The sequence below is a fragment of the Aptenodytes patagonicus genome, chromosome 1 (genome assembly GCF_965638725.1).
Source record: "Aptenodytes patagonicus chromosome 1, bAptPat1.pri.cur, whole genome shotgun sequence".
Lineage (NCBI taxonomy): Eukaryota > Metazoa > Chordata > Aves > Sphenisciformes > Spheniscidae > Aptenodytes > Aptenodytes patagonicus.
Window position 1 is genome coordinate 124,893,491 of NC_134949.1, and position 15,141 is coordinate 124,908,631.

General features: G+C 45.4%; 1 protein-coding gene across 4 annotated transcripts in view; it reads right to left on the minus strand.

The window, feature by feature from the left end:
* Window positions 1-15,141, minus strand: part of ERG (ETS transcription factor ERG) — a 148,150-nt gene that overhangs the window by 23,024 nt on the left and 109,985 nt on the right. For 3 of the 4 annotated variants that reach the window (XM_076354115.1, XM_076354100.1, XM_076354109.1), the window contains one exon: window positions 12,060-12,277. In XM_076354115.1, coding sequence (XP_076210230.1) covers window positions 12,060-12,277 — 218 coding nt within the window. Of the gene's footprint in view, window positions 1-12,059; window positions 12,278-12,548; window positions 12,600-15,141 lie in introns of those variants that run through there. The other variant, XM_076354123.1, reaches the window with a different exon arrangement.

A 15,141-nucleotide genomic window follows, 5' to 3' on the forward strand; every position in this document is an offset into this window, starting at 1 on the left:
GCCCTTATACCTGTGCAGGTGCCCACCCTGACTCCCAAGGTCAGTTGTGTTACAAAGACAAAAGAAAGAACCATTTGGCCCATTCACTGACTTTTTAGGGATGTTTTTGGGAAACAGAGAGCTAGCAGCATCCTTTGGCCTAACTGGCACAGTTACTTTATTTTGTTTTTTCTGTGAAAAGGAACTTGGGATATAGGGACATCAAAGTCTTGCTGCTGATGTGAAATATCACATCAGTATTAGCTTACACCACTTCTATGGGCAATCGTGCATTAAAAACACTCTTGTAAACACTGAACAGTAAATAATGTGAAAGATCCAGCAGTAGCACACAGCTTTTGGCAATCTGACAGGGCTTCTGAGCTGGTTTTCTGATCTGAATATAAACAGACACGGCTGGGGAAGAAGATCATAAATAAATCATAACTTTTCATTAAAATCCAGAAGCAGATGGTCAAGGGCTTTGTCCCATTACCTTACTGGGTGGACAAGCAAATCCCCAGTTCAGCAAATCTTCTAAGACCATGCTTAACTTCAAGCACGTAAGCAGCTCCATGGGAGCTAACAGGACTACTCAGGTACTTCAAATTGAGCGTGTGCTTATGCATACCACTGAACCGAGGCTTAATCCAAATGGCTGGAATGGACTTCTACAGTATAGAAAGCAAAACTGAAAATGCAGGCAGACACTAGAAAATGGTATTTTTAGTGCTCAGAACAACAAGAGAGTGATTGTCTGCAAAGGCTTTTTTTAGGACTTTCTGTGAGTCTGCTCTATTTCTGAACCACCGGGGGAGCAGGGGCAGTGGAAAAGCAACTTTCAGAAAGTGTGCCCAGTGTAAAGGGTGAAGCTTTGCAGTGATTCATCCTGAGCTCCAGGTCTGAAATGAAACCTGAGATGTTTTTCTTCACAGCTGCATGTTATTTTTACCCGTTGTAAATATACTGTGTTACACCTGGAATTTACACCAAAAAAAAAAAGAAAGTGGAAAGACTACAATCATGCTACCCAGGAACACTTTGTCCAGTCCTGAGCTGATTCAGCTCTGATTGCTGATAAATGTCTATTGAAGAAAGTATTTCTCCATGGGTCCTTGGACCTGGAAGCCTCGCCTTTATTCAGGTTTACTTAGATTCAAGCTGATTTGATGGTTAAATTTAGCTCCCACTCCTACTGAAGCCGATTGGAGTTTTGCCAACCATTGACTCTGATGAAAGCAGATGTAAGTTCATAAATAAGTGTATGAAACACATTTTTTCCTCTTCACTATGCTATTATTTTCCCCATGTGACATAAAACACCTGTGTTGTGTTAAAATGCAAGGTGTCAGAGAAACACAGATTAGGAATCAGCAAAATTTTACACGATCTCTGTGACACTCCCATAATATAAACCCCTCTATTTAATATTTCTGAATTTCAGAGGGAAATAAGTGAGAAAAATTGTATTCTCCAAATATCTACATATCTTTATAAGCTTATTTAATAACCACAGCTTGGATAACTTCCTTACAGAGGCTACTTATAGAAAAGTGGTCTCAGGAGAGTAGAGCGGTGTAAGCATATTTTTGAAGAGTTTTCCGTGCATGGTCCCCAACCAGCCTGCGGCTGGTCAGGTCAGAGGACACGCTGAGCTAACCAGGAACTTTTCTTCTGTAAGGCTCTGGTGAACAAACCATGACACTGTCCTACAGGATACAGATTCCTCTGCTCACCTCTCCTCTCCCATTTCGTAATGCCAGAGATCTGAGAAAGAGGGGAACGGCCCCAGCAGGGCTGCGATGACCCCACCCTGTCCTTACGTACAAGAGGGAGAGCTCCGCAAAGCCAGCTCCCTCAGATAATTTGGGCCAATATATGTAAATTTATATTTAGCCAAAATGACATCATTTAAAGGTCAGCTCATACTGAGTATATTGCAAAGCATGCTCAGGCTCATCTCCATTCACTGCAACTACTCAAGTTGTAGTGAATTTGGTCAGCACTTCCCCCCCCCCAAAATGGTTTGTCACTGAAAAAGTGGCCCACGAATTAAAAAACAAAACTTCCCTGAGATTTCTTACTTTGAAGTACACTGCTGTATCTTAAAGCACACCTGACATACCTTAGTCCACAATATCAATTCAAAGGGTTACGCAGCTGCAGCCCTAAACTCTCTTCCCTGCCCCACTCTACACCCTCTTCTTCTTCATGAACCAGTGGGATTCACATCTGCTGAGACCTGCCACAGCAGTGACATGCAAAGAAGGGTCCTGCAGATCCCCCTTTGGGTTCCCCTTTGGCAGCAATCACTGGGGACAGCCTGACCCTGCCTGGGGAGAAGGAGCCCGCGCTCCCCAGCTGCCGGGGCAGGAGTGTGGCTGCACCAGCAGCTTTGCAGAGCCCCAGGGGCTGCTTCCCTGCCACCAACGGTGATCCCCATGGGTGCTAAGTGAGACTCTGAAAAGCGCTTTCAGTGGTGGTATCAGAGGCCCCAACACTTGCTTTGACAGAGCTTGGTTTCCACCACGCATACTCATCGCCCAGCACCACAGCTGGATGCGGCTGCCCGGCTTCTTCTGTGCGTACACCAGGCCAAGCCCTGCAAGCGCACCAAGCGCTCTGCTCCTGTGCAGGCACCTGCCCTTAAATCTGCTGCGTGAGCACCACCACGCTTAACCTGCTGAAAGGAAAACAGAGGTTTTATTTTCCCTTCCAAGGCTTCTTGTGAAAGCAGAACAAAATTCCCCACTGAGGACTCCAGCATAACAGAGGCATTAAAATGCCAGAAAATGCACGTAGGTTGAAAAATCCCTGGGGTGCTCACACAGGCTCTCACGCAACTGCTTAGCGTACTGGGCTGGGAAGCTGCTTCCCCAGCAAGTAGGCAAATAAGTAAATAAATGGGTGGGTGGGTAAGTAACTCAGTGCTTCGCTATAACCTGAGTCACTCCCCCACCCACATGGGGCAGCTGTGTGAAGGCGATGCTCACCCACAGGAAAGGGGATAGCCAGGGTAAGAGCAAGCTGCCGAGGTCTGTGGAAGGGAGGGAAGCCCCTTGGGACCTGTGCCGCCGGCTAAAGCTGGCTTAAGCTGATGCTGAAGCCACGGTGACAGTCTGTTTATCTTTGCTAATAAGGTAAGTGTCAAAAGCAGTCCTAAGAAGACAAAAGAAAAGAAAAAAAGGAAAACCAAAGACCTCACTGAGCCACACAGTCATGGAGGTGCACTGCTCCATGCTGGGCTATGCAGGGGCAACCAAACCGGTCTTCAACAGCGCCAACAGACCAGGGCTGCAGTGTGGATGGGCTTGGGGCAGCGCCACGCTAACACACTCCCTCAGCATCCAAAACAGGGGCAGACACCACTGTGTGGGGTGCCCCGAGCTCGGTAGGTGCTCAGGGTTGCATGGGGTCGGCCCAGGAGTCGCTCAGAGATGCCACAGCATGGCAATGTAGAGGTGCCTTCGGTTCCTTCCACCAGTGAAAGGAGAAAGCAAACACCACATGCCAACACATGCAACATCGTTGGCTTTCTGTAAGCAAAACAAAAGATGCTTGTTTATTGAATGGTATATGCAGCAGCCGTTCACTTTCAATCAAACAATAACTTTTGCTAATTGAAACAATCTTTTCTTTTCTTTTTTTTTTTTGCTTAACTTTCCCTGGCTATCTTGTGCTCCACAGCTGCTTCAAGCCTTAAGGCCATCATGGCAAATTAAGGCAGTCAGCGTCTGGCTCACTAGAGGCCAGTCAAGCTATAAATATTACCGGCCTGGCTCTTTGTGTTCACAGTGTGGGGAACAGCTGGTTTAAGTTTGACTGCACGTTGTCATTTCTCCATTAGTGCAAACACTTCAATATTTCTTATGTGTGAGGTTGGAGTGAAGAAAGGGAAAGAAGGGAAGGGGGTCACTAAAAGCCAAAGCTAAGAAATGATGTTCTGTATATACATAATTTACAATTAGATTGCTGCCTGGGAGAAGGCTGAAGTCTGACATGGTGATAGCTAGGCCAAAGCCACAATGACTTCCCAGTTGGCCTATAACTTTCAGGACCTATTTTCTCTTGGTTTTTTTTATTATTTTTATAGAAATTCTATTATAATGGTAATGGATTACATTTCTCAAATTGTATTTCATTTCAAGAGCTTGTAAGACTGTTGTATTTGTGGTTTCATAAAATACGAAATACTGGGAGACAGGGCCCTTCCCAAACCACATATGCCTTCTTTTGTGGGCAGGGATCGTATAGAAAGTTAGCAAAGTAGAGCATGCCAGGCATAAACAGAAGTGACATCTTGTATGGAAACCATAATCCCCCGTGTCTGTGGAACGTCTGCTGATTTTCGTGATTAGCATTACTGGGCTGTGAGGCTGACAGTTGCGAAATGGTAAAGTCAATGATTAGCCACTTTTCTTTTTCTTATTCGCCTCTGCTTTGTCTTAAAATGCTATTCCCAAACTTTAAATACTGAACACCCCCACTGATACTACCCTGATCAAAATAAAACACCTACTAATGAAGGGGAAGAGGAGAAGACTCATCTCCAAATGCACCGGGTCAGAGACAACCTACCTACTGACAGTGCCTGTGCCGTGCCAGCCCAGGGGAACACCACAACCACCGGCTCTAAACACTCTAGACACAGTAAATACTGTACTGGAAATGAAGCAGTAATGATAGCAATAGTCATAATTAATGACAGTGATCATAACTCTTGTGGGGTCCTATGTCATTATTTGAAGACTAATTTTATATTTCACTACCCATATGAGAGCTTTTGGTTGCTTAGCACTTTTGAAATTCTGGCTATGCTCATCTCCCTCTTAAACATCTGAAGCTAAGCACACAATTTAAGCATCAGTGGTCAATCCAACATGTAACCAGGCCAATTATGAATGAACACATTATCCTAGAGTGGAAAGCTTCTCAGCTAGCACCTGCCAGCCCAGCACCCCCCAAAAAGCTGCAAAAAAATAGCTATAGTAGTGGTGAGCTGGGTTTGTTTTTCTCCTGGCAATGTTTGCTGCAAGAACAGAGCCAAACCATGCACACACACACACGCATGCACTAATGTTAAGCTGGTGGATTGTCAGAGCAAAGAGGAACTTCTTGAAGTAGTCACACATAAAGCCCTACACGGAGAAGATCCTGAATTCGCAGTTTTTCCAGTTTGGTAGGCAGCCACTCCACCAACCACCCAGTCAGTGGGAAAAAAGATTATCAGTCTGAGATAACTAACACCACATCTTTTTACCCAAGATTCATGTTACTTTATATAGGCAGCTCCAATAAATGCATTAGGAAAGTCATCCTCTTAAGACAGATCTCCCAGCTTTGCTGTGGACTGACGTAGGGGCTGACTCAAGCCCTGTTGGAGACAGAGGAGAGAGTCCCATTGACTGCGATGGGTTTTGGACCATGCTTGTTGTTTAGTCTGAGCTGAGGTTTACCAAGAATACCGGGGCTGCATGCCGGCGGTATGCCACCAGATGTGGGAGGGATGGCACTGAGCCTCGGCTGCGGGGTTGTGCTCCAGGGATGGAAAAAGCCATGCCCTTGAAAAACAAGTGATGTCAGGGTGATTACGGCAGATCAACCCTGTTTCTCCACATGTTGGACACACGCAAGGTGTGCAAATGCTCTAGCTAGATCCACCAGTATTGTACCACAGACTGGAGCATAATGCAGAGGTGCCTCATCTGGCTTAAAGCACATCAGCCTGGATCCTGGGAGCGGGATGATTCTGTCGTGGTGGCAATACAGAGTTCCATATGGATGAATGCACCCTCCTTAGTGGCTGGGCACATCAGCTGGCACATGGCTAGACTGCACAAGGTACCTCAAGTGCTACCCATTCAAATTTGCTGGCTTGTATAGCACAAAATAGCTACCACTTAAGAGACTTTACATCAAGGGGAAAAGAAAAAAAACCAAACCAAAACAAAAAAAAACTTGAGGTCACTTTGGACTCTTCAAAGTCCTCCTGTGTGTCAGATGCACTCAACCCAGCTAGTACAGAGGCTCTTCGATGAAAATTTAGAACAGTAACATGCAAAGAAAAATGGCATTTCCCAAAAGAGCCAGCACAAAAGATATATTAAGTGATAATTTCATTCTCAAATGGTTTTCAAGCAACAATTGGTAGCACTTAAAATAACATTTTGCACATGATTATATCTTAATGACAACTAATTATTTCTGGCATTTCTTTAAAACTTCTGTATCAGCCAAGCTGATGTTGGAAAACTTCTGCTGTGCTTTCACTGCAGCTAACTTTCAAAATGCTTTTTCAATGAAATCATCACACTGCGCACAGCAAATGAAATTTATCTGTGGCCTGAATAAGACTGGATGTTCCACTTCAGCCTCCCTTAAAAAGATTGATTACCCACCGGTAAATGTCATTCTTCCAAGCTACCTTTCTATAGTCCCACCCATGGGCATGGCGTAGTCCCATGGGTGAGTGTATTCATAGACCACTGAGCAATCCACGGATTTAAATGTTGTTTAAGCAGTACCCAGGGCCTCATGAGAGCATTTCCACAGGAGTGAATTTCACCCTAAATGCGTAACATGAATTGCATTCATTCATTGCAATAGAATTGCTCATACTTAATTTGATAAAATATGTAAAGAACAATAAACAGAAAAGTAAGTAACAGTATGACATATGCAATCTCCAGATTTATATTATAGTGCTTTACTATAACAGGGTGAATCTTTTAGTCTGACTCAAGAGCAATAAATAGCAGGAAACAACATTATTACATTCAGGTGAAAGATTGACGATATGGTGGCACAAAAGGTCTCATTAGATTTATGTACCTGGAAGAAATATAATGGCTGTACCAACATAACGGATTTGAAGAAACTTAATTTGGTACCACCTGTGACAATCTGCATTATATATGCAACAACAGCAAGGTAAATGACAGCTTTAATTTAAACTTTTCTTGCTTTATTTAATTTAAGGTAGGCCCTTAGGCTATATTTTCTGGTGCTGTGCAGCAGGGTTTAGCTTTAAAAATACTGTTATTGTTAAAGAAAACTGTGTAGCTAATCCCTCTGCAGCACACTGAAAAAAACCCCTTTAATTTCATTCTAATGTTATTTCTTCAGTATTCACAGGAATGCCAGTTTTGAGACTGTTATGTTTTGAGAGTTAATGTAGGGCAATTACAGCCAAAGTATATCTGGGGAGAGTCCTAGCAGAGTGAGTACATTTCTGCTTTGAATGGGTACTTAATTGTTGATGCGTAAGAGGTTTAGTACGCTCCTAAAATTTTATACCCCCTTCCAGACGACAGAATATATGGCCAGGAAGCAGCCTAACACAGTGAGAAGGGAGAGCTGGACGGCAGAAAATCAAAAAGCTAACTATTCTCTGGTTACCACTTTGTGGGTTCTGGTACCCTGTTTTGCATCCTCTTTACGCTGTGTTATTCAGACCCAGGCTCCCTCGTAGGAAGACGATTACAGAGGACACTCTGCAGATCCTAGAGGTAGCACTTCTGCAGCTCTGCAGTGTGGCCGTGGTATTTTAGACTCCTCTGGGACAACCCAGATTTTAAAATGGGCGTAAACAGAGAAGGTACAGTTTTAGTAAAAATGAAAAGCAGCTCCAAGCTCTATAGCTACTGCATGTGTTAATTTTTAACATATGAAGCATTTTTAAGAACTGAGCATTTCATTTAAGGAAATAAATTTATGGACTGCACATGAGCAGGGTGGGGAAGGCTTCTGCAGAAAAGAAAATGCAAAGTAGCCTACAGAATGGCAGGGTACCACTAATCTGCACATATAAATTGTGGCTGATATTATGTATGTGACAAACAGCAGATAACCTGTCAGGAAACCAGTGAAACACCAACATACAAATGGCAAAGGCCTAGTGGGACTTCAGGAAGGAAAAAAATGGTTTTCAGATTTGTGAGAGATGCATATATCACACTAACCTGTAGTGGATTCCATATTGACAGTACTAATCAATATATCAGAATATTTGTTATGATTATTTAGCAATAATATATCACTGATAAGTAACTTCATTTTATGCAAGGTTTGAGTGATACACACTGTTTCCTACGACTGGCAGGAATATCACATACTAGGAAGCATTACAATTCCCAAAGTATTAACACTATATATATCACATGCACACATGTATATAAGTTTTAGAGATGCCATGACATATTTATATTTGTTACTCGGCAATATTAGTTCTCCATTAAAAGTGTAATATTAAGATCTATTTTTTCAGGCTTGTGTTAGGCCTTATAAAATAATAGTTTTCTGATGAAATAAAAAGCATATGTTAATTACAATAATATTTTTTTTATTTTTGTGTTAAGTACAAGCGTGCAATATCTTCATGAATTTTTTTTTTGTACTGTTAATCTATTCTTATCTTTGGTAGTCTGTAAGTGTTTTTTCTTTGTTTATTTTTCAGCATAATGTCATGTCTTAGGAATTGCAGTGAAGTATGAATTTTCCTCGTTTTCTCCAGTTAGGAACTCTGTATTGCTCAGGCAATAGGGGAGGCTGTCAAATCCAAGATTAATAAATGAAACCCTGCGTCCAATGTTGCAGGTTATTTTTAATTCAATATAGAAAGAATTACATTTCTTCCCATTATATTTTCAGCCAGAATGTGCCCTTTAGAAAACCAGGGTTCTGATCAAAAACATTTTGCAGTTCAGAGCAGTAACTTGTACAGCCTCTTCCGGCAGCGTAGCCTGTGTGCCAGTTCACATGCTGGTTGATATTGGGAAAGAATGGCCACTGCTGAGCTGTTCACTTTCTAATGATGGCCACATTAAGCACCTCTGAGTGATGCTGTCCAGAGAAAAATTAAGAACTTATTTAGTCTTCATTTGCTGCTCAGCTAATTTGCACTAAACTCCAAGTCCTAATGATGGAGTAGGTAGACCTAATGCTATTTTTTTAGAGAGGAGGTACACAAAATTTCTTCTTTGCATCTCTTTACTTCTGTAATGGTGGTAAAGGTGGTCAGGATGGTGCAAAAGTGTGTCACTAGGGTTCCAGATGCCTTGGCAACTCCTGCGTGCCACCTCTTCTATAACAATTAACAGTTCTGCTGGAAAAGTATAAATCAAAATTACGCCTCGTGACTAATCAAAACAGATTGACTTAAAGATAATTCCCCCGATGCTCAGATTATCCTTGCAAAAGTAGATGCCTGTTCTGCTAGTAACAGTGCAGACCATATGCACAAACATTTTATGCAGCTAGTGCGGAGACCAGGATACCTCTGAAGGAAAGGCAGATACCTCTCTTTGCAAAGAGCAACTCAGGCAGCCTCAAACAGCGGCCAGTTCCTGCCTATTGACTGTGCAGGTAGCCTAAGTACCACCCTAAGTGATTCAATGCATGCACACACTGATAGAAAATAGCATAAAGGAAGGAGAAATGATAGGTGTTATGAAGATACGTCCAAACAGCCTGTTTAATTCAGGGCTTCTGAATGCTTATCCATCCCTAGAAAGTATTCTGCGTTCACATATACAAGGTGAACATACCTTAGATTTGGGAGATATGGACAGCGAGCCCCCCCAGCCTGAGCGCATGCCCCCATCCATCAGGCTGTAAAATATGCTGAACACGAGTCTGCCCTGTTCTGCCTGCTGAAGTCAGGCTGCCAGGCAGGCAGCAACACGTGAACTGCGGGTTCAGGCGAGAGACGGGGAGCCTAACTCCAGCCCTGCAGCTGGGATGCTCTGCTCTGGTGGCTGCACTGTGGTTCCCCACTCCCTGGGCTACTTCTGTTTTTATCCAACGACGGCACAGCCCCCAGGAGAGAAGCAAAGGCACTGAGCACAGGATCTCTCCCAGCTGCACGCCCAAACACACATCCATCCACACTGACACTTTCAGTCCTCTCTGGATAGCAAGGCAGGGCTCAGCTGCCACCCTGCTATTGCAGGGTGCCTCAGGGTGCCCAGCCCTCTCTGGACCAAGGCAGCCCCTGGAGGAGCCAGGTGCTTTAGCGCCTGGAGCTGTCTGTGTTCCCAAATCACGGCTCTTACCAGTCTCTACTGGTTTGGGGCATGCCAGTGTGTGACAGCACATTTTCTACACCATGCTCTCACCCACAGGCTCTACGGGTTTGCCTGGAGACCCAATGTAGCTGATTTGACTATGGGCACACATTTTGGTCTTGGTAAGAGTCCTGACCTCCTAAATCAGAGTATAATCCTTACCAGGGTTGCTAACAAGGATTAGACAGGACAAGGTTTCAGCTAATAAAAGATGGTATTACTGCCTGCCGTTTTGTCCTTAAACCATCACAGCAACAGCTAAATACCTGTGATTCACAAACTGAGCTTCAGGCTAGTTACGTATTTCAGGAATCCAAAACAGCAAATTCAGGATTCTGGCTTGATTATTTTGAAAATGTGATTGATCTACAATTTCAAATGGATCTGTATCATCTAGACTCTCCCTTAAGATCTGGGAGTATGTCAAAATAGGAGTCTGTGTATAACTGACTTTAGGTATGTATAACATTACAAATTATTACCACTAATTGCAGTAGCAATTAACACTAATTATCTACTCTAATGAACTTTACGGAATTTACACTGAGAAAAACTATGATCAGTTCTCTTACAGAAGTGCCAGCACAAATACTTAGAGGTAATTTTAGGAAGCAGGTGAAACTGGTTTTGAATCAATACTCCATTTGTGATTATATCTGTGCATTTGCTTAGCACAAAAAAAAGAAAAAAAAACCCCTCACTGAAATTGATTGTGAATAAGTTCTGAATAAATAAGCTCACAAGACTTCCCCTAATTCTTTGTAACTTCAGTTCACCGTTTATTTCTACGTATCTCAAATCTTTGACTATTCACTGGAAATTCAGCACGATTTCCATCCTTACCAGTGAAAAGTGTAGGTGTGATAAGCTGTCAAACCAGTTTGCCCTGCTTGTGGTGCTCATCACATTAGCACAGCAAGTGTGAACAGTAACCACAGTGCCCATAGCTGAGGTTTTTCTAAATAACTGAGGCTGGGAGATGAGATTAGTAGGCAGGTGTTTGTGACAGAGAGATGTGAAGCACAGTCTTCACTGGTACATCACCAACAATTGTGAGCAACCAACTCTCTGGACCTCTGCCCTTCAGCAACACCAAAGGAAAATGTTTTGACAGTCAGGCATTTTAAACAGGAAAGCACTTGTTTGGATAGTTTCCTTGAAAAAAAAAAATCTTCATTGTGTTTTTTCATATGGAAGAAATCCCATAGAGTGCTCCTATGCTTGGGAGAGCTACCAGTCAATATCCACAAATCCACTGCATTACTCTTTTGGCTTAATCAATACAATTCTCCTTCATAGCGACATTCATAAAAAAAGTCCCGAGACAACAATTAATGCACTGACAGGCTGTGGCTACTGCCCATTGAGCTGAGTAATTTCTTTTTCTGTTCCTTTCTACTCCCCTGCTTGCGTCCATACATGTGCTGTTTCTTCAGCATGAGCTCTTAAATCCAACTCCACGGTTATGCTTTTTGGCACTATGTTTACAGTAAATATAAAAGCAAAGATCAATAGTTCACTCCCTCTGCCATTACAAGAATATACTTCCTATGCTTCTCTGGTTACATTTAGAGCAAAGGCAACTGCCCAAATTACTGTATTTTGACAACTTCCATTGAGTGTTAGATCACATATGCCACATCCTTAGATGGATCAATGGTGCTACAGCAAACTCACATTTTGCTAACTTTAATATATGCTCTTTCACCTAGCGTGCAATGCAAGTTCACATCCAAAATTATCCACAGTCAGAGGAAACACAGAAAGGTGTTGCAGCAGCTCATGAGAAGACTGTGCTTGTAGCACCATTTGAGACCCTCTGTAACACCTGAACGGGGCTGGCAGGTGTGACCCACAATGTATGGGAGACCTGTTGGCTTCTGGGACAGCAGCTGGTGGCCAGGTGGGATATCTTAGGGCATATAAAATGGCGCTACATTCACAGATTTAGACAATGGAGCTATACCCATCACAAGAAAAAGTGTACTTGAGCCACAGTAACACTGGCCTTATTACCTTGACCCATTAACCTGGTTTGGGTTACACTCCATCTTGATGGTGACTCTGGCCGGGGGCTGTGATAACCAGTCTTGCTGGGGAACACGCGGACTCATCTTTGACGTCTGCCCATATTCACTGGAGGAGGAGGCCGTCATCTCTGTCTTCGTAAGGTGGGGCGATCCGTAGGCGCACTCGAACAAGGACTGGTCTTCACTCACCACTGATAACGCTTCCTGCAAACCAGGGAAGAGAAGTCAGCATGACTATGTTTCAGAGCAGACATTACAATATACCCCAAGGAAAAAAGGGCTTGTCCATCTCACAAGAGAATGAACAGCTGGTCGCTTGCTTAAATGCTCATTACTTTTTAGGCACGCCACTGCTGTCGGTGGAGGTGAGGACTCATGGTGCCAGACATACCGTCAGCATATGGCAGGACGACAACCTCTCCCCTGGGGAGACCCTTCCCACCAGCAGCTGAGAAGATGCACAAACACACGCTACCAAACACTTAGGAATAGTGGCCAGGAGCTGGGCGAGAGGAGAGGGCAGGACGGGCAGCAAAGCTCAGGCCTCTGGTGTCCCAGGTAGGGATGTGGAGGGTCAGATCTGCTGGGGGCGTAAGCAAGCTGCCATTGCTGCTTTAACTGCCCCTGCAAGGAGTGACCGAAAGCCAGGCTTTGCTGACTCACTGGGAGCTCCTCTTCCTTCCTCTGGGACCGGGGCCAAGTCCCTTCTGGACAGAGAGTCGAGACAGCTGGGCGCAACCTCCAATCCAGGGACCCTGCTCTTTCTGCCAGCATCCGCCACCCGCTTTGGTGGAGGTGCCCACCACCAGCCCCGAGAGGACACCATGCCCACCAGCCGCCTCTCTCTCTCACGGCAACCCTTCCTGGTGGACCACCTGGCTGGGCATCCCGCTCTGGTGCTGTGGGAAGGGCTTCCCCAGCCACCTTCCCTCGCCGCGGCAGCACTGCGGTTATGGCCCTCAAGGGTGGCAGGGTTCATCAGGCCCCTCAGTGGCAGGGTGGCTGCCATCACGGCTAGCTGGAGACCAGACAGACACCAGAGGGAGCAAAGGTCACCCTCTCTCCCCACCGCCACGCATTTGTATTGGCACTAACTCCTTCCCCATGTTATCTGGAGCCAAGTCATGGGAGCAAGGCGGTGCCCAAGCCCAGCTCAGGCAGGCAGCGTGCCCGCCGGGCCCATCAGGAAGCCACAGGAAAGGTTGATGTTGCCATAGGGACCCGTCCCGCCTGAGCTGAGGCTCCCTGGCCACAGGAGCCAGTCTGGGCTCCCTCCCTCCTGCTGGCCCCCAGCACCTCACAGGCTTGGGGGGCCACCCCTCCAAAAGCAGCCTTCCAAGGAAAGCCCCCCTCTCCAGGGGCTACTTAGGGTGAATACGGGGCATTAGAGTGTAAATGGATGGCAACCCAAAGCGTGACTCCCTCCCCCCACCCCAGCACCACGGCTCTGCCCTGAGATGCCCGAAACAGGGCAGGGGGGCAGCCCAGCACTTCCCTCCCTCCCGCATGGCCCCTGTTGGTGGCCACGGAGCAAGCCCCATCATCGGGCTGGCGGAGGCTCAGCGTGCAGCGCACCAGATGACAGCAGCCGTGGAGGAGGCCAGCTGGCAATGGCTGGAGGCACAGGGGCCAAGGATGGGGGGGGCAGGGGGGGAGCCCGAGCCAGATTCGGGGCAGGATGCTCCACGCGCAACCGCACCCTCGCGAGGCAGTGTGTGTGGGCCCGCGCTGCCCCACCGCTGACAGCTGATGGGAGGACAATAAAACCGCATGGCTCTGTCAGCAGAGGAGGACGTGGTGGAGAGGGGAGAGAGAAAAGAGCCAGAGCGATGGGAGCCCTCTGGCTCTGGAAAGCCAGGCGGCTGCCTGCAGGCTCTTCCCTTCCCCAGCTGCTGGAAGAGGGCTTTGCACAAGCTCCGGCAGTCGCATGCGGCCCTAAAAATCAGCAGTTGTATTTGTTTGTTTTAAGGGGGTATACATTTATCATTCTTTTTATTCGCCTGGTTTGTGAGCCCTCAGGGTGGACTCTGTTAATATTCAGTTTCCTCTGCAACCGCAAGGGCGGGAACATCACTTTCTTCTTCTTACTTATCATGAAAATTGAGATCACTCCTTAATCTCTGGACTTGGGGAATGGGTTCTCAAGCAGTCCTCCAAATGCCACGAGACTCATAATTGAATCACTAACACTAACGTTTCCTGCCACAGGCCAGGATGCAAAATTCAGACAATGATCTGCACCATTTCATTAATGTTATTCAGATGTCGTTTGAGTGCAAAGGTCACCACCAGACTATCACCATTAATATTAACTCCCCACTTAGCACCCCTGCTTTGCACACTCTTCCCCCAACCTGCGCCCAGCTACCAAACTGCTGCCTTTTGGGTCTCTAGGGGTGTGAATGTGCTTCTGCGAGACAGGAGGGATGCCAGAATAACACCTCTCCTTTTTGCCATGCCTCTCAGACTCCTGTGGGTCTCTGGCCTGCTAAAAACTGCTGCTGTTGGCAGTCTGAAGATTTTCTGATGAACCATTTCTGGAAAAGCCTACAGACAGCTCCTGCTTTCCAAGGAGGTGTGGGGGGAGATGGCTGCTGGTCCCTTGCTCTCCAAAGATTGCTCCCTGGTGACACTGTGCTGAGAGACAGCAGGGGGGCTTGATGTACTTGGATAGTAAAGTAGCAGGGATCATATCACAAGAACTAAAGAAAGAAAATGTTACACTGGAAGGAAAATAAAAAGTTCTTTCTCGGCAGTCCATGAGCGTTTTTTATGAAAATATATATAAATAAATACACACACACACAGCCTGGCCAGGCAATCACAGTGCATCCCACGCCTGAGACTATTTACTGCACAGTTCCCTCTTTTCTGTCCCACTCTAGAGCTAATACATGAGCCAAAAAACTTGTAATGAAATGTTAATTTTGGAAGAGCTAGCTCCAGTAAATACATGAAAGCGTGAATTATACAGGAGAAAGCAGATACAAGATTGCAAATACAACAGGCAGAATATTATTTTACTCTGTAAACCATTTACTAACAGACCTTTTACACTATATAATGAA